General features: G+C 39.0%; 1 protein-coding gene across 2 annotated transcripts in view; it reads left to right on the plus strand.

Moving 5' to 3' along the window:
* Arl5b (ADP ribosylation factor like GTPase 5B) overlaps positions 1–17,046 on the plus strand; it is a 27,542-nt gene extending 10,496 nt beyond the window's left edge. Inside the window, exons 1-6 of one of the 2 annotated variants that reach the window (XM_021155850.2) lie at positions 712–732; positions 2,634–2,694; positions 4,314–4,461; positions 7,708–7,791; positions 9,592–9,743; positions 10,899–17,046. In XM_021155850.2, coding sequence (XP_021011509.1) covers positions 4,318–4,461; positions 7,708–7,791; positions 9,592–9,743; positions 10,899–10,947 — 429 coding nt within the window. In that variant the 5' untranslated portion in view covers positions 712–732; positions 2,634–2,694; positions 4,314–4,317 and the 3' untranslated portion in view covers positions 10,948–17,046. Of the gene's footprint in view, positions 1–711; positions 733–2,633; positions 2,695–4,313; positions 4,462–7,707; positions 7,792–9,591; positions 9,744–10,898 lie in introns of those variants that run through there. The other variant, XM_021155848.1, reaches the window with a different exon arrangement.
* Positions 17,047–24,756: the final 7,710 nt, after the last annotated feature.

Below are 24,756 nucleotides of genomic sequence, written 5' to 3' on the forward strand. Positions count from 1 at the left end.
CCTGGCATTCCCCTATATTGGGGCATATAAAGTTTGCAAGTCCAATGGGCCTCTCTTTCCAGTGATGGCCGACTAGGCCATCTTTCCATACATATGCAGCTAGAGACAAGAGCTCCGGGGTAGTGCAACCAAGTTTTGCTGTTTTGATGGCCTTTTTCTCACCGAGGCAGGGGTATTGAGGTCTATAGAGCCAGGCTGTTAGCAGGTTGGGAATGCTTGGGTCCAAGCTGTCTGTTTGTCCCTCTGTTGATAAAGAGTGCTCTTGTTCTTTAAGGAACAACAGTCAGGGGAAGCAAGTCAAGATTGGTTTCATTCAAACCTAGGGAATGGAGCCAAAGGGCCTAGAAGGAAAATCAAGTCAGTTATAATCATTTTGTTGTTGTTGTTCTATAAAGCAGCTTTTGTAAGCATGAAATTCACCTTTGTTGTCCTGTATACTTGTCCAGTAATATACTAGAGATAGTTCTTACTGATAATGAATACACCATTGGAAGACAAGAGAAGATTGTCATCCCATCTAGTCTCGAACTTAGGGATCCTCCAGAGTGCTAAACTTACAGGTTGGGACTCACACAGTCAGCCCACCTGGTTCTTTTTTACTTAACAGTTATGAACATATCACCATAGTGCTAGATACTATTACATCCGTCTCTGCTCAGGCTGCCAACTGTGTTGTTAGATTGCTGTTGTCTTAAGAAGAGACCAGCTCTACAACTGAAGAGTCTCCCGAAGGTAAAACTTTATTCTTGATTAAGAGGGTACACTCCAAAAAAGCAAGTGCCCGGAGATGTGCACTTGGTTTTTACCCTGATAGGCGTGGGGGACTCTGTCTTTTCCCTATTGGCTGGATATGACCCCTTGGTATTTTGAAATTAGCTGGTTTTAAAAGAATTGCTGCGAAGAAAATGAAGGGAAGGGGTTTGCCACACTAATCCAAGTGCACGGCTTTGTGCAAACAAATGTTTTACTTTGGGGAGGATTAAACATCACATGAAAGTCTTACAAGGTTGGGAGATAATAAGAATTTAATTCCTTGTCATAACTCCAAGTTTATAGTATTTCCTATAAAAGGCTCTTTTCTATTTCTTCTGTCTGTAGGGTAAATCTAGTTGCCTACTAATGTTAGGGAGAAGAGGTAGGTCAGAGAAGAAACAAATCTTCCCATATTGTCTTAAATTTAGACTGTTACACTTTTAATGATCTTTATTGGAGTATGGGGCGTACATTCTTGGCTCATACCTGATATCACCAGCCTTTAAACTAGTGTGAGAGTTGTGACATCCCTGGAGTTATTGGCCAAAGATTCCTCCCTGAGGGTCCCTCAGCTACCCATCACCAAAGACTAGATAAAGAGCCAAATAAATGGTGATAAAGGCAAGAAAAGAGTTCTCTCTCAGTGAAGCACACTGGGAAAGAAGACGTCTTCTCCTGTTGTTGCTGCAGCTTCCCTCTCCACCATCCACTGAAGCACAGAGCTGCAGCATAAGCATTTAGTGCTAGGAAGGAGAATCCTTATATATACTTTATGCTTGAAAATTTCATACATCCATGCATACATTATATACAATTGATTTTGATCACATTTACCTCTCATTCCTCCCCCACGTTCCTCTCCTGTTCCTTCCAGATCCACCTCCCAAATCTCCTCAGTTCCCTCCCAACTTTGTGTCCTCTTCTTCCCCCTCCTCTCCGTCCTCCCTCCTCATCTCCTCCTTCCCATTCCCTCATACACACCCCCCAAGTTCTAGTTGTGCTGCTTGTATATTCTTGCTTGTAGGGCCATTCACTGGAGCATGGATGACATACCGGGGGGCCACACCCTTAAGGAGCCGTCAGTTCCCCTCTCCCCAGATAAGGGACCTTGTTGAACCCCCTGTTCTCCTAGAAAGAAGAACCTGAACAGACTGAATAGATGGGGTGAGGGGAGGCAATTTTCTATCACTCATTCAAAGCAGATTTCAAAATATGTACCACTTAACAGAATAATTAGAGAGGCCTAATAACTGCTTATAACAAAATGGTTATTTAGTGCCTATCATTAGAAGGGGAAGAGGCTTTTGTTGGACAGCGTCAGCAGAAACATCCACTTAGAATGATTACAGAAAACAGTTTTCAGTAAAAACCATTGAGGCTAAGTAATTGCTTTTACTTCTGCCAATTAATGTAAAACCTGCCCGCTAATGGAAAGAACGTTGTAGTTTTCAGCAGTAAATGCCCTTTTTAAAGGAAAGGCAAAAACGTTGGTATATGAAGGTGGGAAAATCTGCTTGTGTGAAAACAACATAAAGCTAACTTGAAGAGCAGGAGACTTTGAGCAGGTGAGTAGAGCCAACAGTTTATACTCACAGTTTTAAGTCCTGATGCCAGGTTTTTATTTGAGTGACTCGGCCTCTACTTGAAAGTGAACAAAGTCTTTGTTTCTAGCTAGCCAATCTAAACAAGTTTACAGGAGGACTTCATAGAAAACACTGGGTGGTTTAACTCAAGGCAAGTCCTTACTACATAAAGATTCTCTCATAATACTTCAGTAGTGGGTGCTTAGCTGATGAATCTTGTTTATAATGATCATTGTGGATAGTCTGTGCTATAGTGTGCAATAGTATAAATGTTCATGACTCTTTTTTTTCCCTTAGAGCACAAAGTAATCATTGTGGGACTGGATAACGCAGGGAAAACCACCATTCTCTATCAGTTGTAAGTATCTGTGCCTGCTTACTAGCTCTTGAAAACTTGGTTTTTATAAGTTATAAGATGCCACACTTCCCACTTTTAATAATGCAGTGGTTTGACTTAAACATGTAGCTTTTTCTATATTTCCAAATAAAAAGGTAAAATAAGATGTCCACTGAAGTCTCCACCATGCCCTAGCCTTCTGACTGTGAAAGGAAGAATGGACTTTAATATTAAACTAAAACAAAGTACAGATGCTCCTGAGTGAGGTGATGAAAATGCCTCTTACTTACCCCTTCCCACAGGAGCCCTGGGGAAGCAGAGTGTGGGCTTGGCTCTGGAAGCAGCTCGTCCCTAACAGCTTTGGGGTTGTTTAACAGAGCCAGACCTGTCTAAAGTGGTGGTGGTCAAACTGCTACTTTAGTAGCTTCCAAAACTGAAAAGCTTGAAATCCTTAGAGATACATTAATGCTCATCTTCAGTAAATGTTACCACCCCAAGAATCCAGGGTAGAAGAATTTCCTTTTATCCTCTCAGAGCCAAAGCATTGTTAAGCTGTGGGCATGGGTTTATTTCTACCCAGAGCACTTTATCAAATACTCACATGGTACTTGGCACCGTCATATGCTCTTCCACATCTTGCATTTAAGCCTATCTGGGCCTGGGTTATAGCTCAGCAGAGCAATCCTCCATTTTGCAGGAGTCTCTGGGCTCAATTCCTAGCACTATAAAAGAAGATGGGGGGGAAAAGGCGATATTGTCAGCTTTCAGTGTGCCAGGGATGTACGCTTTCTCATGGGGCCTAACTGAATCATTTTTAGTTACATTGCAAACAGGCTCCTCCTTATGTGCTATTGTTTTAGAGTTGAATCATTTCTTTATTTTCATTCATTAGCTAAAATACAATTTACTATCATTTAGTCTTTAATATAAAGCTTAAATATCTCTGATAACAGTCTTGTACATAGTGTCAAATACAAAATATAAAACTCAAGAGAAAATTGTAATTGTCTTCAAATACATGTTATCATGGAATGTTATCAGCAAATGTGTATGTTGAATAAGGTAATATAACTTAAGCAATTAAGATAATACAAGTGATATGGGAATCAGTATTCTAAATACAGTTCATTTTAAATCAAATTTCTATTTGCCTGCGGCCTTTAAGATGGTAGGTTAGTGTGCCTAAATTAGTTTTTATGGCTCAACGCTCATCTTGCTTACATGGACCTTCATCAAAATGGTAACAGAATATTGCTTGGTTATTGCTAGTCTGCAAGTATTATGGTCACAGTTTTCCAGAAATTGGTCTTCCAGGGTAGAGCATTGGGTTTCATCAGATTGGTATAATAACTGGTCATATTGGCCTTTTGCCCACGGGTGTGCAAACCCACATCACGGTGTTCCCATCTCTGTGTGTCAGACTTGCAGTTCATCCCATTATAAAACAGAAAACAGTCTTCAGGGATTGCACTGTTTACATCTTTAAGTGTACAGAAAGTCTCCAAGCTTCTCTTTCTCTTGTTAACTGTTATTATGATTGGTACAAATGAGGAAGGTTGACTTCTCTTAAAAACATAGAGATAAAGTGTTCTTGGGGTTCTTACGATTTACAAAAGAGTTTTCAATGATGTCTTCAACAGCTTAATGAATGAAGTAGTTCATACTTCTCCAACCATAGGAAGCAATGTTGAAGAAATCGTTGTGAAGAACACTCATTTTCTTATGTGGGATATTGGTGGTCAAGAATCTCTGCGGTCATCCTGGAACACCTATTACTCAAACACAGAGGTATGCCAAAATTATCTTTGAGTTTTATTTTAAAAATTTTCCAGAGAATCAGCATAGGAAATGGCTAGGCTGTAAGGAGATATTAGCAATTGCCTTCAATAAGGAATTCAAATTTTATCATGGAACAAAAGGCAGGTAGGAGTGCTAAATTCTGGTCATGACTGTCTCACTGCTGAAACTTGCACAGATGGAGTAAGATCCAAGAGGGAGCATGGGCTTTTCCTGTCCAAGAGTCAGGGAAAACACTGACATGTAAAGCTATTTTACTAAAGTCAAATAGATTATATGCATGTGAAATGTACCTGGCTGGCATAGAACTCGCTGTACCCAGCTCATGCGGGCCGGAAGCTAACTTATACCAATCCTCGTGATTCTCTGCCTCCTAACCTAAGGACTGGAATTGTAGAGGTGCAACACTGTGCCCAGCCAGGACCCTTCTCAGCTGAGAAGCTTATCATCCTCACCGTAGTGCCCCATGCTCTGTGGCCTGGAGAAATCTGACACTGCCTGAAATGAATGAAACTTCCTATAATTAATGGGGAAGAAAGGATTTGCAGGCTATTATCCCCAGCTGTCACTAGCATTTTAAATGTTTTTATTTTTCATCTGGGATAGAAAAAGGCAAAGAACATCAATTTTCTGTTATATATTTATTGACTATTTTTAAACATGAGAAGAAATTGTGTTAAAGGCAAAATAAATAGAGTAGAGGTGTTAGGCAAGAGAAGCAACTCCGACTTCATTAACTTCTGCATATTTACACTGAAAGCATAGGTTTCCGGTGCTCTAACTGCTGACATGATTGTAGAAGACACAGGCCCTTGAGTGAGTGGCTGAGGAGCATGGTGAGGGTATCTTGTAGAGATGCATGTGCTGGTCTGTGAGGGCCCTTGAGAAGGCAGTGCATGAGGCAAATCTGCAGAGCTTCACAGAGGAGCAGTTCTAAGCAGGAGACTTTCCAGGGTGTCCTGTTCTCTTTACTGTTACTTATCAGTTCAGTATTAGCTTAGGGAATACATCCTTATTACCTTCATTTGTACTTGTATGTCTGCCTAGGAAGAGTTTTGTAATGCTCATGTGGTGCTTTTGAGCTTTTTCATTTATAATAATGGTGTGCAGTTGCACATATAAGCTTTCTTTGTAAGGAGGTACAGCTAAGAAATCGTGTTTTCTAAAATGACATTTTGTAAAAATTGGAGATGGAAGGGAGCATAATGCATAGAAATTTTTATCTTTCAAAATAAAATTAAAAAAACAAGCAAACAAACATGTATATTGTGGACATATATTTACTAATATAGTTTTGTGTGTGTACTATTTCAGTGCACTGTGTAAGCCAGAATAACAAACAGGTTGTCAGCATGCAACACTTGTAATGGCCCTGAATTATATTCTTTGTGGGGGTTGGGAGGGACAGAAGTGGTTGTTACGCAAATATTGTTATAATCTAGCTGAGTACACATTTGTACAATAAAATCCTACTGGAGAATAACAGCATTTTCACATACTCTGGTAACAGAGCTACTTTTTCAAAGTTCATTGTCAAAGCTTATAGTTAACTCCTTAACTCCAGCTGTGAAGAAAAGCAGTTTTTATACAGAAATAAATTAAAGATGACTCAAGCTGACCCAAGTGCATGTCAAACACTTTAACAGGGTAGTTTTTGAAATTGCTGACAATCTAGGCTTAGCCTGGGTCCAAACAGAGATATCTTATGACTGATGCTATTAGCATTAAATATTCCTCTAGTAAACCATTTCTACAAGTACATCTCAATTACCACAAAGATTTTATTGCAGCATGCCGCATGGTCATTTACATTTGCAGCCTTTGATTCCAGAAAAAGATTTTATGAGGTGATGTTTCACTAATCACATCGTTCAACCTTGTAATCTTGCATTGAGAAAACTCTTTACTTTGAGCTGGCCTCCCAAAGGGAGCATCTCCATTGGGAGAAGAAGTTCAGGGGGTTAATTCCTGAGTCCTTCCTTTCCTTAACCCATTACTTCCCAGGATTCTGCCCATTCTTTGCTGGGCTCCCTCCCTTTTATTCCTTTCTAAGCCTTTCTGGTTTGTAGTGAGATTGCTGCAGTTGATACTTCATAATTTTGTATTTTCCTATAAATTGATTCTAGCCTCCCTGTTGAAATTTTATAGATTAATGTCCTATTCTCTATGGTGCATGGCATTGCTAACGCTTGAGTTTTTAATCCTTTCTTCTCCACAGTTTGCTTTAATAGCTCTTTTTCACATTGTTCTTGTTTGTGTTTAACAAAGTTATTTTTATTTAGTTTTTCATTTGCTTGTATATTTCTTTTTTTTTTTTTTTTTTTTGGTTTTTCGAGACAGGGTTTCTCTGTATAGCCCTGGCTGTCTGCTTGTGGACGTTGTACATCGTGGTGCGGAGCCTAGTGCGCACCACGATGTACAACGTCCACAAGCAGTACCTATTTTACACACACACATACCTTTCTCTCATCCCACCCCAACATACAGGTGCACACACAGATCCTTTGGTTTTTGTACCTTTTTCAGATCTCACCTGCATCTCGGCATACTGCCAGTGCACGGGACTGAGCAAGGCTCAGCACACTTCTTGAACTTTTTTTTGCTGAAACTCCTTCTGTAAAAAATGCCGTGTTTGTTATTTTTGAAAAATGTGCTTATCTTTTTCTGTCGACCTAACTCTTCCCTTAATAGGCAGAAGACCTTATACATAAACATGTAACAAATTATTGATTTTTCTAAATTTCAGTGGTTCTTAACTTTACAAATGCTGCAACCCTTTAATACAGTTTCTTATGTTGTGGTGACCGCCAAGCATAAAATGATTTTTGTTGCTACTTCATAACTGCAGTTTTGTTCCTGTTATGGACCATAATGTCAATATGTGATATCCATGAGTCATGACACACAGGCTGAGATTTGGCTTGAACGGATGGTCGAATGGAGACGATGAAATTTAATGAAAGAATAGAGATTCCTGGTTTGCTGTATACATTACCTTTCATTACCTACAATCAAGAGCTTAGTAGACTGGTTGTGCTTTTTAGTTGCTGAAGTTGCAAGTTGCTTACTTGTTAACACCTGGATCGCCTGCTTGCTGTAGTTCTGTGTTCAGTGCTCTCTGGTGGAAAAGCAGTGGGGTTCTGTAGCAGGGACAATGCCAAGTGAGAGCTAATGCTGAAGCAGTGATTTTGTAGAAAACCGAGCATGCTACTAATTTCTTCCTTTATTGCTTTCTAGTTCATCATTCTTGTTGTGGATAGCATTGACAGGGAACGCCTGGCTATTACGAAAGAAGAATTATACAGAATGTTGGCCCATGAGGTAAAGTTTGAAAGTAAATCTTTAAAACGTGATGGAGTAAGTTATCTGTGAGTTGATTTTGTTCTATGCAAAGATTAATGTGAAACAATGCCGGTAATTTCATCATAGGCAAAACTGTATGTTAAACAGAGTCAAAATCACATTGTATTTTCAAGCCTGTTAATTTGCTTGCTACAACAATTAAAAGATAAGTTTTAACTTTTTTAGAATTAAAAGTACTGATTCATGCTTTTAAAAAAATTGATAAATTAAGATTAGAGTCATGGTGGGAGACCAACAAAACTTAAATGTCTTCCAGCCAAGAGTTTACTATAATGAATAATTGGAGGTAACCAAATTATATGTATTTGAAATGTAAAAAGAAAGCACAATAAAACATATTCTTGTACATGCTATTTAACCTAAGGTTTTCTTCTCAGAAGTATCTAGAATCTTAAATATAGTAATTGTTATCCCTATATGTAGATGTGTAAAATACTAAACTCTACATTTTTAAAACTAATGTTATGTTATCTTTCTGTAATGTCAATTTATTACATCTGAATTTTAAAGTTAATAGGTTGCCATACAAAGAAGTAGTCAGTTCTTAATGGTGTTTTCATACAGTGTGTGATTTTAGTTAGCTCTTAGCTCTTCCCTCCACTGCCTGCCATCATCTGCCCTCCCCCTACTGCTGGTCATTTTACTCCCTGGAAACTCCCCTCTCCTTCCCTTTCTTTCCCATAAGAACTTTTTTTTCCTACTTTGTCTTTTTTATTTTGATGACCACCACCCTCATGTGTAGTATGAATACACACACACACACACACACACACACACACACACATCAATTTAAAACTAAATCTCATGTATGAGACAAAATATACTTGTATGTCTTACTCTGGCTAATATCTCTTGACACAGTGATCTTCACTTTGATCCACTTCCCTTAAAAGTCATGTTTCACTTTTATTTCACAGATGAAAATTTTCATTATATATGCACCACATTCTCTGTATTCAGTTGCAGTGGACTTCCATTTGAGGCTTTTAATGAGTGGTGCAGCAGTACATATAAATGTGCATATCTCTGTGTGACCTGTTGGCTTCAGAGTCTTGACGTGTATTCCCAGTAGTGACGTAACTGAGTTGTATGGTATTAGGTATTTACTTTGTTGCAGGAACTTCACACTGTCTACCATAGTGGCTGCATACATATTCACTCCCACCAGTACCAGAAACATGAGATTTAGCCATGTTGATATGTGCCTAGCTAAAACATAGGCAAATAGCTGAAGTTTAGAAGTGATTTCAGAAGTAGTAATGTTTTTCGTTGTATGTCAGTTGATCTGCTCTGTCAGGCTATGTCATAAAGTTTTGGATGTTAAAAACAAAACAAAACAAAACAAAACAGAAAGCTGCAGTGAACACAGTTGAGTGAGTTCAGGCCTATCAAGGCTGTAAGTCTACCTTCTTCCCACTGTAGGGAGGACCACACGTGTAGTCTAAGGCTTCAACCTGAGATATTCTTTTCAATCTGGCTTATTTTGTCCAAAAAAAGAAAAAAAAAAAAAAAAAAAGAATTCTCTGACTTACACATATACTTTATTAGAATGGATCATTTAATTGTAGGTAAGATTATTTTAAAATTAAATGTTAGGACAAGATTATTTGAAAATAGAGTTGCCTTACTATAAGTGGCCAGCAGGATACAATTTACATTCTGACTTCATAGTTTAACTTGTTTTTTTATAGTTCACACATTAATTTGATTCATGGTTATTCCCATGTTTGATGGTTAAATATTTTGTGTCAATTACAGGATTTAAGGAAAGCTGCAGTCCTTATCTTTGCAAATAAACAGGATATGAAAGGGTGCATGACAGCAGCTGAAATCTCCAAATACCTCACCCTTAGTTCAATCAAGGACCACCCGTGGCACATCCAGTCGTGCTGTGCGCTCACAGGAGAAGGGTAGGTGCTGCCACAGCTCTCCCACAACCTTTCACAGCTCTAGGCCGACACCGTCTTTCCCAGACCCCGTCTCTTGTTTCTCCCAAGCATGGTGGTTGTTATATTGCTTTTCTGGCTTAACATTTTGAAATAATTCTAGTGAATAATTAATTTACCTCCAAGTTCTTCAAATTTTTAACATACATGTAATATTTTTGAAGGCATAAGAAGCTGTGGAATTAAATGTTTAGATTTCAGGTTTTTTGTTCATCATTTACTTTCTAAGCAAGAGCTGCAATGTCACCTGAATTCATGATAGAGCTTTAAAGAAACTACACACTTTCTGAAAGGACTTAACAATCTGTCTCCTGTAATATCAAGAGTCCTTTCAGGAGCACATTTCTAGAGGAACGTTTGACAGGGCCAATGTAGTGTGTTCTTGCTTTTCTATGAACATGTGTGTAGATACTATGACAAGGGGAAGGCAGTGTGTAATGTGTGATACCTCGTTCATGACAGGATCCTCATAGCAGCCTGACAATTGGTTTTCTCTTTCTCAACTATGTGGCAATGTAGTAGCTAAGTGTGGAGCCTGTACCCTTTCATTCCTTAGAGACTGTGAATAAAGAGAAGTTTCTGCTATTTTAATAGTGGTTTTAGCTCCCTTTAAGACGGTTCAGTGGGTGTGGTATTTGCAGTCCTAATGAGAAAACTGGACAGTTTGAATCTTTAAGATGAGACTGAGCAGTTTCCCACTTTGTTTAAAGGGCACTTGCATTGGAATTTCACTTAGGATGTTATCAGAGAGCTGTCCCTGATGGAGGCTCAGGGTCGGCTCCACTGGGAGACTGCTTGCCAGGCACGACAGAGCCCTGGCTTCCATCCCTGCTGCTCCACACACTGAGGGTGGTGGCATGTTTCTGTAGTCTCAGCACTTGAAGATGAGGTCAGGGCCACAGGGTAAGAACCTTACCTTGATGTTGTCTGCATAGAGGATTTGAGGCTAGCTTGTACTGCTTCAGACCCTGTTCCTTGTGAGGATTAAAAGGTTGTCAATCAGCATATGTAAATAGCATCCGAGTGTAACGCTAACCTTTAAATAAGACTTAATAATTGTGGCTTCGATCTTTCCACAGAAAGTTTCTAATTTCTAAAATCCTTCTGTCTTTTGTTTAGGTTGTGCCAAGGTCTAGAGTGGATGACCTCCAGGATTGGTGTGAGATAATTTTTTTGCTTGAAAAAGACTTCTCTATTTATTCGGTGATATGAACATTTTTCCTAATACCTTTGGCTGCTGAGGCAGCAGCATGTTTAATTTATGACAACACAAACCTCCAAGTGACGCTTGAATCAAGTGCCACTGTACTGGAACATAAAGATGTTTTCTTACCTTCGTTTCCCATGTACTAATCTCAGTCGGACGAGCATAACGTGTAACTGTGTTGTAGAAGCCGGACTCTTCTGACTGTGTATTCTAACTATTCAGTGACTGCCTTGTAAAAACTGTTTGTCATATATTTCCTGACATCTGAAGTTTCGTTATGTCCTTTATAACCAGTTTCTTTCACCTCTTGGCCACCACTCCTCTTTCCGAGATACTGGTTTGACAGAACAGTAGTGGGAACCGGCATGTATTGTTTATCCAGCACTAAGCATTCTTTGCTCTACAAACCCTTTTTGTCTTTTGGACAGAATTAATTACAGTGAAGAAAATCTACCTAGAACCCCCCCCTCCTCTCTCTCTCTGTGTGTGTGTGTGTGTGTGTGTGTGTGTGTGTGTGTGTGTAAACATCATGAATTTTTTTTCCTCACCTCATTGCATGTGATAGTACAATTTTAAGTTACTCTTTGCATGGGAATTATTTAGTCCATTTATTTATATAAGGAATTAAGCTCACTTTCCTGCCAACCATGTTTGGTTAAAAACTAATCAAGGTGAAGCATGAGTTTAAAACCCAGCTTCAGTGATAAACACTATTGGCTCCATCTAGTAGCTAAGATGTTTCAGTGTGTGTGTAACTGGCAGAATTTGTAAAAACACACCAATGTAAATTAGAGCCAGGACACTTGGAGTATGTTTTTCTGTCACTTTCCTATCTGCTTTATTATCAGTGTAACCTCCGCAGTTTTGTCAGAGATACCACCCCTGCTCTAGCAGCAGACTTTGCTTTCTTAGGTTTGTATTAGTAGCTGTCAGAGCATCGTTATCACCAGCAGTATGTTACTGAAAGGCATAATAACATGGTCTTTCCATAAACTTGGCTGAGGATGATGTGAAAGAGGCTTCAAATTCTTTTTGCCCCACCTCCTGTCTCTGTGTATGTAGAGTTGTTCCTAAACTCTTATAGGGTGCTCTGAATCTATTCCTAGCTTTAGAATGTTCCTATGAGACTCAGTGTTCATGTTCTGTCTGTTTGTTTGTTTGGCTGGTTTTCTTGTTTGTTTTGTTTTGATAGGGTTTCCCTCAGGAGTCCTTGCCCTGGAACTCACTAGGTAGACCAGACTGTCATATTCTTAGCAATGTAGATGGTTTAATTGGTTACAGAAATGGAAGGAAAGGGGCCAATGCTGAAGTCAGACTTACTGTGTTAATGGTTCCCAAAGCAGTTGTCTAAGATGAAAGTAAGAATGAACCCTTAAGTTGAAAGGGGGACACATGTTGTCATTAGCCTTCTCTGTGTCATCTGCCTTATGAAAGGGAGAAAGTGTGTACTTCTTAGTTTTTTTCAGTATTTTTCATTTAGATCAAAATAAGCTTCAGTGTTCATAAATACCTGCTCAAAATTGGTATTTTAATTTCAGGGTTTTTGTATGTAAGATGCCTTAAATTTTACTCTCATTTGGGTTGTACTCGTTTGTTATATTTAGTTAATTTAGTTGAACTTGATACTACTTTTATTTAGTGTTTGTACCCTTGATCTGAGAAAGTAGTTAGAGGGGAAATTTTCTGAACTTTTGGAAATTGTTTAACCTTTGAATCTTTTTCTTAGTGATTCTATGTGAAGTAAAGGATAAGTTTAATTTTTTTCTTGTGTGTTTTAAATATAACTCATAATCAAAGATGAGAGAGAAAAGCAGATATAAATCAGTGTGTATGGTGCATGGTGATTGAGGGGTGGGGATGGGAACTGAGAAAATACCAGTTACTTAAAGCACACTTTGCCTGAATTTTACTTTGCTATATTATTTTCCATAAATATTAAATAATAATTCTCATAAGCCTGTCCTCAGAAAAAGAATATTTAATGTCCCAATATTTCTTCTTATGAAATAATTTTCTGCCTTCTTGAATCTAGTAAGATTGGCTGGTTCAATTTTCTTCTATCAGATAATATGGTTATTTTTTATATTACCACATCAGCATTATATTGAAAGTGTTTTTTAATAGTTGATTGTATTTTGTCAAACAGCTACTAGTATAGATGCAGATTTGCTATTTAATTGTTGAAAGTACAGTTTATTTTACTTGTAAATCCTTTTTAAAGGCGTATGATTCACTTGGACTAGAAGCACCTGCTGTTAGTTATTTGGAAATGCAATCCGCAGTCAAGTAGATGTTGTGCTGTTGATTGGATAGGGCTCGTGAGGAAGTTCCTGTGAGACCTTTGCAGGGGCTTTTCATCAGCCTTGCTGTTTGTTCAGTAGGAAACTAGCTGTGCTTTACTCCAAGAGAATGTTTGGACCCCAGTAAGCATACGATGCTAAAGAGTTTCACTTGAACACTTGCTGTAAATCGTATGACTGTAAAATATTATTTCACGAACTTGTAAATGTGTGATGGGTGCCTTTGTTATTTTTAGATGAGTTCTCAGTTTTTTTACTCTGTTCTTTCAAGGTCACATCAACAGGGATGAGATGGAGGGGAGTGGCTATGTTTCACATTCTCCTTTGTCTCCATATGTTATTTAGTAACGTGTGTATTATACAGAACCACACACACACACACACACACTGACTCTACACCTTCAGATTATCTTGTATTGTTAATTTAAAAATGAAGAAATTAAGTTTTACCTTAGAATCTTCTCAACATGTTACAGCTAAAAATGCAAAACAAAACAAAAAAAACTTTGCAAATCACGTGTGCCATTTCCTTACCCAAGCATGTTGTCACCTAGAAGCACATTTGAGAATCACTGTACATGTAACACTTGCTTTTGTAAGGGAATGCACTAAATATTTTTATTGTTAATGTGATATAATTTCTTAAAACCTGAAATATTAATATATATTACCTATTGAAAATTGGGGGGTTGAATCTGTAATGGTTGCTTTTAGGTTCTTGTGTTAGCATTCTTAAGGGGATACTGCTTTTATTCTATATACACTAGAAAAACAATATATACAGTTCATTCTTTACAGGTCTAGCTTTACATAACTCCCATAGGAATAGCGGAGACAGAGCTTCAAGTAGCTAAGGTGAGCAGCAACACCAGGCCATGATGCTCCTGCTTCCCCACCCTAGTGCTGGGATTGCCGTAAGCATTTTGATTGAATATAATTTAACTTTCATTGTAGCATAAAGAGGAAACAGTTGGTTTTCCCTGTGGAAAGAATGAGGGATACAGACAATGCTGTAAACAATATTCCCTGATGCTACCAAGCCTGGCCACCAAGAAATCTTTGAAGAAGATAAGAGGTTTTAAGTCTTTGGTTGTGTATCTCAACAGATTATGAGCAGAATTGTTTCCAAGGCCGATCATTAAACCCCCACTGTGTTAACTGTGGATTAGCCAGCAGACTGGGATTATACCTTGTGCCTCCACACTATGGTGATTTATTGGCACTTATCTCTAGAGGCCGATTTTATGTGCCAACTTATCTGTGGCTTTGGAACAAAATCCTCACACACCTAAACTTTAGTTCTAAAGGTCTTTTACCTTCTGTCAGGGGTCACCTCAAGATACAGCTTCTAGCCTTGTCTAGCCACACATTGCAAAGCCTGTCTCAAGAGCTGGATTCTGATCTTAATCTGCCCATTTATCATGTATCTAGTTGATTTAAGACACTATTGTTCATGGCCTTCTTTTGGTTCTTCCCAAAGTGAGGAGCTTTTAAATAAACCAAGCCTCAGATATGTGTTCTCTTTAATATTCTGAAGCCTTACGCACTGTCACTGTCTTTTCAAATCTAAAATAATAAGAGGAATGCTTCTAGTGGTGCACCTGAGTGGTCTTACTCACTGTGTGGTTCCCCCCCCCCCCCAAGCATCACGTCCTCTAGCGTGTATTCAACACAGTATGAAGAAATAGCTTTCCTTTGGCTTAAGCTGAATTTCTATCTAAAGACAGTGCAAAGGACAAACTCTATTCATCAAAAAATGGCTTAGAATTGCTTCTAAGCAGCACCCATGTATTTTGGAAACCCACTTCTACAAAACTTAACCTTATTTTTCTGGCTTTTCTGACTGGATAGAAGTGGTTAGTGTGTCTGTTTACTGCTTCTAAGGCATCCTAAACACTTGGCTTGGCAGTGCTGAAAGAGTATCATCAGCCGGGACATCAGTGTGTTGAAGACTTAAGTCCATTTGTGTGTGAAAACGGCTGCTTTTTAAGGTCATTGGTTTTCATGTCTTCTCATCTTTATTCATTTAATATTAGTGTGAAGACTGAAATCCAAGAGCCAGGGTTGGGGGGGAAAAAAGATATATTTTAAGAATTATAGGTGACCAAAGCTATATAGAGGTCAATAGACCTAGGTGCTCTACATTGCATTTCATATGGCTGGGAAGCCTGAAGACTGGTTAGCATGCTAGGATAGAATCTGGAACTGTACTCACACAGAGGCGTCTTCATTTTTTTTTAAAGGCCAGTAGTCTGCATTTTCTCCATGCTATGTGTAGATGGAGTCTAGAAATCAGAACATCTGAATAAATGAAAAGGTTTTCTTGCACAACTTGTGAATTTTTAATTTAAAAATAATTATTACCTCATTTTTTTACTCCACAAAGTGCTCTGCTTAAGTGTCTGGGCTGTTGTTCGAAGCTTCCATAACACCCCCTTCACCCAAATGTCTTTGAATATGCAGAATGCCCTGCTAGAGGCAGTGTGAGTGCTGGGCGAGGATTTTTGTTTTCTTTGTTTCCCAGCAAGAAGGTGACCAGGTACACTTGAGCAAAGCACCCAGTATTTAATTCCTTACAGAAAGGAGAGGAAAGGTCTGCAGTTGGACTGATGGTGTGCTAAAACCCGCAAATGACTGTCATTTGATCTCAGAAGTTCAGGATTGATTGCTGTGTTTTAGCTCTAATTGTGAGAAACAGTAGTCATTTTAGTCTTAAATTTTCCCTCAGGAAATTCAGGGAGACTGAGCCCTCCTCCCCCACCTCCATTTATTCTCTTGGAGTAAACTTTCAGTCTCATGGTGGATGTTTTTCATCTAGATTTCATCTTGAAAGAGCTTAGCTGCTGTTTTCACTGAAATTGTGAAATAAAATGACGATTATGGCATTTTCCAATTATGAGATCATTTTCTGTTTCTCCATGCTGCTCTCTTTCACAGAACATAGTTTAAGATAAGGAAAGAGCAAGCTCCTGGCAGTTCCGGCCTCACTGTTGCTTTATTCTAATGGGAGTATAATGATCATAATTGAACATTCTCGTCTTCACACATAACTTGGTGCTTTATAACAGTAAGGAGAAACAGGCCCTGGATTTGTTATACTTTTAGCTTGGATTGTAAAACTCTTTAAATGTGCATGTATGTTCATTTTATGAGATTTAAATATACATTATTATCTATTACATCTCAGGCTCTGCAAGTGGTCTGACAGTATCTTTGCCAAGCAGCTTGGTTCAAAAGACTGTATTATTAATAAGATCAAGGTAGGATCTCATCTGTCTGTGGGCCCTCTGGTGTTCACAGAGGAGGAAACAGCGTCCTTCATATCACAGACTGCTTCGGAACCCTAAGTAAGAAATTGATACGTGCGCCATTGCTCTGATACTTAAGTGCTAACCAAGAAACTGTCAAAGCAAATACCAAAAGCATTTCACACCCTCACACCCTACAAATGCTTCCAAACTTGTTTGATTATGAGGTTGTTGAAAGAAAATGTTTTTTGAATTTTAACATTTTCCACTATCATGAAATGCTTCTTTTATATGTTAGGTCATATTCATGGTTTTCTTATTTCTTCAGTTATGTTCTAATGAATTGTGTGCATGCCAACTTACCCAAGGAAAAAGATGCAGTTTGCTCTGGACTGTTAATCTGTTAGAGAGGTTTTGGCTCCTTTGCAATCATGGTGCAATATAGCATGATATCCATTTGTTTTCAGTCCACAGTTTTATTTTTGTCATAATAAACACTTTTTCAATATGAAGTGTAGCCTGTGTTTTCTTTTGGTGATAGTTTAACACTCTCTTTGGTTATAAATGCCAGAAATCCAGGGAAGCTAACGGGAATTTTATCATAATGCTGCCATGGTAGAGGCCATAGAACCCAAAGTGGGAAATAAAACTTGGTTCCAAAGGTCTCAGCAAAGACCAGAAACTGGTGAGGACTCAGGCTATTACCTTCCTTCTGCATGTCTTTCTTAAACTATCATTGAACTTGACTCCTGGTTTCCTGTCCACAGGACAGGTATGATACCCATGTCTAACAGTTCTTACATTTCTTTGTACAGGGAAATGTTAGATCATTGTTGAATTCTTAGGAACAATTCCTTATTTCTCTAGGAAACAAGAGAATTGTTCCTTAATACAGCCATTTGGCCTCTTTGATGCAAACGATAGCCTGGAAGAAGATGTTCTTTATGTCGGTCGTGCCTACATTCTCATAGAGCAGTTGGCACGGTTTAATCAAGAATAGGCTGAAAATACTATGTTCATTCTTTAGATCCCTCTAAACTAGTGGTTTTTAAGGCCACCCTTTTTCAGACCCTTTGAGACTACTGTTAGGAAGATCCTTAAATACATAGGGAGGTAGTAACTTTGTTTCAAAGGTTTCTATTCTAGTTACCTTTGTGTGGCTCTGACCAGATACGGGAGAAGAAAACTAAAAGGAAGATTGCCTACTTCGGCCAGGTTGAGGATGTAATCTATCCTGGCAGACAGGGAGAGAGGCAAGGCAGCCCAGTTCTCATGGTGAGCTATGAAGCAGAGAAGTGAACCTCACAGACTTGTGGGTTCCACATAGAGTCTACTTTTCTTGATGTCCATGTTTCTTTCTGGCCACTGCTGTAAACTTGTGTGGAATTTCTGTGCTTTGTAGGAGTAATTTTGAGGAAGGGGTGCGGTCTGAGCAAGAGAATGCTGGTGTCAGTATAATTTTTGCAAGTTAAAATAATAACCCTCGGCTGGGCGTGGTAGTGCACGCCTTTAATCCCAGCACTCGGGAGGCAGAGGCAGGTGGATTTCCGAGTTCGAGGCCAGCCTGGTCTACAGAGTAAGTTCCAGGACAGCCAGGACTACACAGAGAAACCCTGTCTCGAAAAACCAAAACCAAAAACAAAACAAAAAACCTTCACGGGGCTTGGTAACCTAAGCATGTAATCCTACCATTTGAGTGGTGGATAGAGGTAAGAGGATTAGGAGTTAAAAGCCAGTGTGGGCTACCTGAGACTGTCTCAACAAAAATATTTGGGTATGTATATAGTGAACACTTGTCAGATTTATTTTTCTAGATATTGAACCTTTTTTTTTTATAATCCCAGTACACCAGGAGGCTGAGGCAAGAGGATCTTGATTTGGAGGTCAGCCTGGGCTACATAGTAAGACTGTCAAAAAATAAACTCACTAATAATCAACAGGTGATGAAGTGAATGCAAAGCTGTGTTGAACTTTATAGACTCTGGGGCTTAACTAATAATAATTAATTAAAAGAAAAAATTATGGGGTCTGTCTGGGCCTGTGCCCTTAGTAGAACTTGGGAGCAAACTCTGCAGCCAGCCCCACAACAGCCAGAGGCAGCTCCACTCTCAGGTGCTCTAACACACCCCGGATTAGAGGGTCACGGGATCCCAGGAGCTTGGTCACACCATGATCTCAAGGTCCCAAAGGCAGCTTGACTCCCAGGAGCTCTGACACACTCAGGATCGCAGGATCATAGAATCACAGGATCACAGAGACAGCGTGACTGAGGAGTTCTGACAAAACCAGGATTATGAGAAGGACATGGTCCAGTCAGACATAGCCAGGGCCAGTAGCACTAGAGATAACCAGATGGCAGGAAGTGCATAGGAACATAAGCAACAGAAACCAAGGTTACTTGGCATCATCAGAACCCAATTTCCCACCATAGCAAGTCCTGGATACCACAACACACCAGAAAAGCAAGATTCAGATCTAAAATCAATTCTCATGATGATGATAGAGGACATTAAGAAGGACATAAAAAACTCCATTTAAGAAATACAGGAGAGGGCTGGAGAGATGGCTCAGCGGTTAAGAGCACTGACCGCTCTTCCAGAGGTCCTGAGTTCAAATCCTAGCAACCACATGGTGGCTCATAACCATCCATAATGAGACCTGACGCCCTCTTCTGGTGTGTCTGAAGACAATTACAGTGTACTTATATATAATAATAAATAAATCTTAAAAAAAGAAAAGAAAGAAATACAGGAGAACACAGGTAAACAGAAGCCCTTAAAGAGGAAACACAAAAATTCCTTAAAGAGTTACAGGAAAACACAATCAAACAGGTGAAGGAAAGGAACAAAACCATCTAGGATCTAAAAAGTGGAACTAGAAACAATAAAACAACAAAGGGAGACAACCCTGGAGTTAGAAAATCTAGGAAAGAGATCAGGAGTCATAGATGCATCACCAACAGAATACAAGAGATAGAAGAGAATCTCGGGGTCAGAGGATACCATAGAAAACATTGACACAACAGTCAATGAAAACGCAAACAGCTCCTAACCCAGAACATCCAGGAAATCTAAGACACAATGTGAAGAACAAACCTAAGGATAATAGGTATAGAAGAGAGAAGATTCTCAAGTTGAAGGGCCAGTAAATATCTTCAACAAAATTATAAAAGAAAACTTCCCTAACCTAAAGAAAGAGATGCCCATGAACATATAAGAAGCCTACAGAACTCCAAATTGACTGGACCAGAAAAGAAATTCCTCCCATCACATAATAATCAAAGTACCAAATGCACTAAGCAAAGAAGTTTAAAAGTAGTAAGGGAAAAAGATAAAGTAACATATAAAGGCAGACCTATCAGAATTACACCAGACCTCTCACCAGAGACTGAAAGCTGGAAGATCCTGAGCAGATGTCATACAGACCCTAAGAGAACACAAATGCCAGCCCAGACTACTATACCCAGCAAAACTCTCAATCACCATAGACAGAGAAAACAAGGTATTTCATGACAAAACCAAATTTACACAATATCTTTCCACAAATCCAGCAATACAAAGGATAATAGATGGAAAACACACAAGGAGGGAAACTACACCCAAGAAGAAGCAAGAAAATAATCTTTCAACAAACCCACACAAACATAATCCCACCCCTAACAAGAAAATTAACAGGAAGTAACAATCACTTTTCCTTAATATCTCTTAATGTGAAAATTAATATTACCAACATATCCTAATCTATTGAAATTCAAAAATTTGAGGCATTAGACATTTGTCGGCTATCATCCTGTGGTTTCTCTAATTTGGTAATGGGAGAAATAGGTCCAATATTGTACAATCCATATACACTTTCTGCCTGCTTGTACATAACAGAGTTTTGCTGTGTGCCACATAATGGTCTTGAAATTATGTTTCTCCTATCTCAGCCTCTCTATTAGGATTGTTTATTTGATGTTTTCACACAATACTGTGGTTTTGAGAACAGCTTACATATTTCAAAATTATGTATACAGCTAAAAGAAATGTAGACAATTTGGAAGGTGGCTTATAAGAGAACAGCAAAGAGTGAGACTGAAGGCTTTGCTTGAAATGTATAATTATTGTATCAATTTTGAAGAAGAAATCCTTATAAGTTACTCTTATTCTGAGATGAATGCGCTTCAAAATCATCACAACCAATGAACTAGAATGTTACCCTCACCTAACATCTGTGCCACCCTCCAAACAGAACCATTGTTCATTGAAACAGTTGATGAATGACTTCATGGATAGACCATCTTAATACACACACCATTTCTTAAATGAATGTAACCTGTTCCCTGCGGGCTGAGAATGACAACAGTCACTCAAGTTAAATAGCTTTGACCATAGCAGGAAATCTGTATTCAAAAATTGTGCCTACATTCATTCTTTGGCACTGCAGAACTGTCAACTCTTAGCTTATCTATGATGGAGGTAAAAATCCTTTGGTGATGTGAGGGACATTCAAGTACAGCCTTATTACAATGAACTCCAATATCCAAAAACAGTTCTTATTTTGTGTTTGTATTATAGTAAGAGCCAAAATTTTAAGCTCTACTAAAACCAAAACAAACAAAAAGACTTTATTTATTTATGTTCATTTAAAAATCTAATATATTATTTTAAAATATACAGTTAATATATTTGGAATTATTTAAAATTTATATTTAGAAAATATGTATTTTCAGCATTGCTGTAGACAAACATCTATATAAAACTGTTCAATTGATTGTCTTATATCAAACAACTTTTTTTTTTTTTTGTTTTTTGTTTTTTTGTTTTTCGAGACAGGGTTTCTCTGTGTAGTCCTGGCTGTCCTGGAACTCACTCTGTAGACCAGGCTGGCCTCGAACTCAGAAATCCGCCTGCCTCTGCCTCCCGAGTGCTGGGATTAAAGGCGTGCGCCACCACGCCCGGCTCAAACAACTTTTATAATACGCATTTTTATTGTTACAATATTTTATAAATTTTAAAGTATTTGATAAAAACAAAAGGTATTGTAGGTTATGGTGGCGGAGGGGGTTGGAACTGTCTGGGGGGGGGGGAGTTGGAGTACAAAAGGGAAAGAAGAATGTTGTAAGTCTATTTACTCAAAATATGTTTTTAAATGTAACAAATACAGATAAATTAAAATTATGTATCTTTTCATAATGCAATAAAAGTTAAAGAAAAAAAAAAGAAAATTATGTGTATTTTGAAAGACAATCTTAAAGTGGAGTTAATAGTGTCTTATGTGACCTTGAAAGAATATCACTGTCCTTTAGTCATATTTTCAAGTTTTAAATAATCTAGAAGAATTTTACTTTGCTAAAATTCTAGTTCATCAAAATATGAAATACAGAATGGGCTGCAGGTACAGAATACATTTAATTATATATTTAGACTATCTTTCTGTGTAGCTCTGGCTGGCCTTGACCTAGTGATCTTGCTTCAGTCTCTCTAGTGCTATGATTACAGGGTACACCACACATTCTACCCCAGTGTACCGTGGCTTCCCATATAAGTACTATCTCTGTGAACAAGCTAGCCCAGTGTTTCCATTTTAGCTGATAATGGAGAGACTTCCTACAGCGTAACACAATGAGCAGACAGGCTGGAGATCTCCAAGTGGCTGTTGAAGGGCCTCCCTTTGCTGCACAAAGCTGCCACTGATTCCGGGGACTACTTTGCTTCAGTCAGCATGCCTGTTTTACCCATGACATGCTCCCTTACTCCACAGAACATGTGGATCCAATCCTGTGTGTGGTGAAAGGACCTCAAGAGACTTGATGCTGATTCTTTCCAATATTAAGATGTTCTCAGTAATTTCACTACATAATCCACATGAACTAGTTTCACAGGTCAACAAAGGATATTGTGTACCTGCCTTTCTGGTCCTCCTTAGAAATAGATAACTATGCTTGTGCTTCACTTAAGAGCTCTTAAGAATGCATTCCACCTTCAAGAGCTTCTAGGGTGGGGTCAGGTGGCTACTGATTCACTTCAAGCCACAGAACACCCCAAAACATATATTGTTGTGATAAATTTGATGGGGTGTGGCTTAGGTTTCCCATCCATCTCTTTATTTTCTGGAGTTTATGATATTGCAAGTAAGAAAGGTTTTCCATTTGGTTTGTGTTTGGGGGGTGAGCGACACTTGTTGAACCTATGTGCTCTACCTGTGGGTTATATCCACAGTCCTTTTAATTTTTAACTTAATTTGGCTCTTGCTATAGTAACCTGGGATTGCCTTGATCTTAGTCTGTGTAGAAGGCAGGACTTGAACTCACACTTCTTTCTACATCTGTCTAGGATAAACAAAAGTATATATCCACAGTATTTTAGCTCCATTTTTGCCCAAGCCCTGGACATACAATAGTAAAAGTCACACAGCTGGGACGTAGTCTTGGGGAGGGGCATTGAACATGTACAGAGCTGATTCATTGATTAGAGTTTAAGTGATTATTGAGCATGTTCCAGGACTAGGGCCAAATTATCTTGGGCTATCTTCAGCCTTCCAATAGCCATTCATTCCTCACCACTGTGTTTGATCTAATATCCTTGAGACTCTCAGGTAAGATCCTTTTATCAATGTACAGACTTTTAACTTCTCCCACTTCAAAAGCTAAGAATGTCCTTTGATAGCATTAGAGATGCCTCCACTTGGTTGTGCCTGCCAACAAGATGTTTCCATCAGGGCACTTTAAAAGTAACTGACTACTTTCTTTGTTTTGTCACCATATTGGAACATGATGTTTGGGTGGGTATCCTGCTTCTGTGGTTCTTACCCAGGATCACTCACATTTAGCTCCAAAAAAGACTCTTCTTCTTTTGAGATGAGAGCTGTGTATCTGCATCAACGGAGCATACAACCCAGTTGTGGAGATAAACATGACTAAATGTAAGTCATGGTTAGAGGTTACAGATATCTGCTCTGCTGTAATAAGTGCAAGTCACAGTGACAAAGGTTGAGGACTTCTTTTTTTCAGAAGTTAGGATGCCAGTCATCTGCAACAACTGTTTTTTAAGTTTTGCTTCATGAAGTGTTTATAAGCATATTTTTATTTATTTACTTTACATCCCTGTATCAGCTCCTCTTTCTTCCCAGTACCTCTTCACACAGACCCTCCCCCATTAATCCCCTTCTCCTTTGAGAAAGAAGAATCCTATGTACCCAGCCCTGCATATCAGGTCACTTCAAGACTAGGCATATCCACCCTCTCCCACTGAAGCCAGACAAGGTAGTCCATTTAGGAGGATAGGATCCACAGGCAGGCAGGCAACAGATTCTGGGAGAGCCCCCATTCCTGTTGTTGGGGAATAAGCTGCTCTTCTGCTACATGTGTACAGGGAGCCTAAGTCCAGCACTTTGGTTGGTAATTCAGTCTCTGGGAACCCCCAAGGATCCAGGTTAGTTGAATCGGTTGGTCTGTGAAGTCCCTGTCCTCTTTGAGTCTCTCAGTCCTTCTCCCTACTCTTCCATAAGACTCCCCAAACTCCATCTAATGTTTGGCTGCAGGTCTCTACCTATCTTTCCATTGGCTGGTGGATGGAGCCTCTCAGAAAATAGTTAAGCTAGGTTCCTATCTGCAAGCATAGCAGAGTATCATAAATGGTGTCAGGAATTGGTTATTGCCCATGGGATGGGTCTCAATTTGGGACAGTCATTGGTTGGCCATACTCGAAGTCTCTGCTCCATCTCTGTCCCTGCATGTCTTGTAGTCAAGACACATTTTGGATCAAAGTGTTTGTGGGTGGGTTGCTGCCCTTATCTCTCCACTGAGAGTCCTGCCTGGCTATGGGAAGTGGTCACTTCCAGATCCATATCACCCATAGCTAGGAGTCTCATTTAGAATGGGCCCCATAGTTTCCCCTGTCATATACCCAAAGGATGCTCCACCATCCCACAAGGACACTTGCTCAACTATGTTCATAGCAACTTTATTCATCCAGAAGCTGGAAACAACTCAGACCTCTCAACTGAAGGATGGATACAGAAAATGTGGTTCATTTACAAAATGGAATACCATTCAGCCATTAAAAACAAGGGCATTATGAATTTTGCAGGCAAATGGATGGAACTAGAAAATATCCTGAGTGAGGTAACCCCGACACAAAAGGACATGGTATGTACTCTTATAAGTGCATGTTAGTCAAAAAGTACAGGATAGGCATGCTATAATCTACAGACCCAAAGAAGCCAAATAACAAGGAAGGCCC

This window comes from Mus caroli, chromosome 2, assembly GCF_900094665.2.
Source record: "Mus caroli chromosome 2, CAROLI_EIJ_v1.1, whole genome shotgun sequence".
NCBI classification, from domain to species: domain Eukaryota; kingdom Metazoa; phylum Chordata; class Mammalia; order Rodentia; family Muridae; genus Mus; species Mus caroli.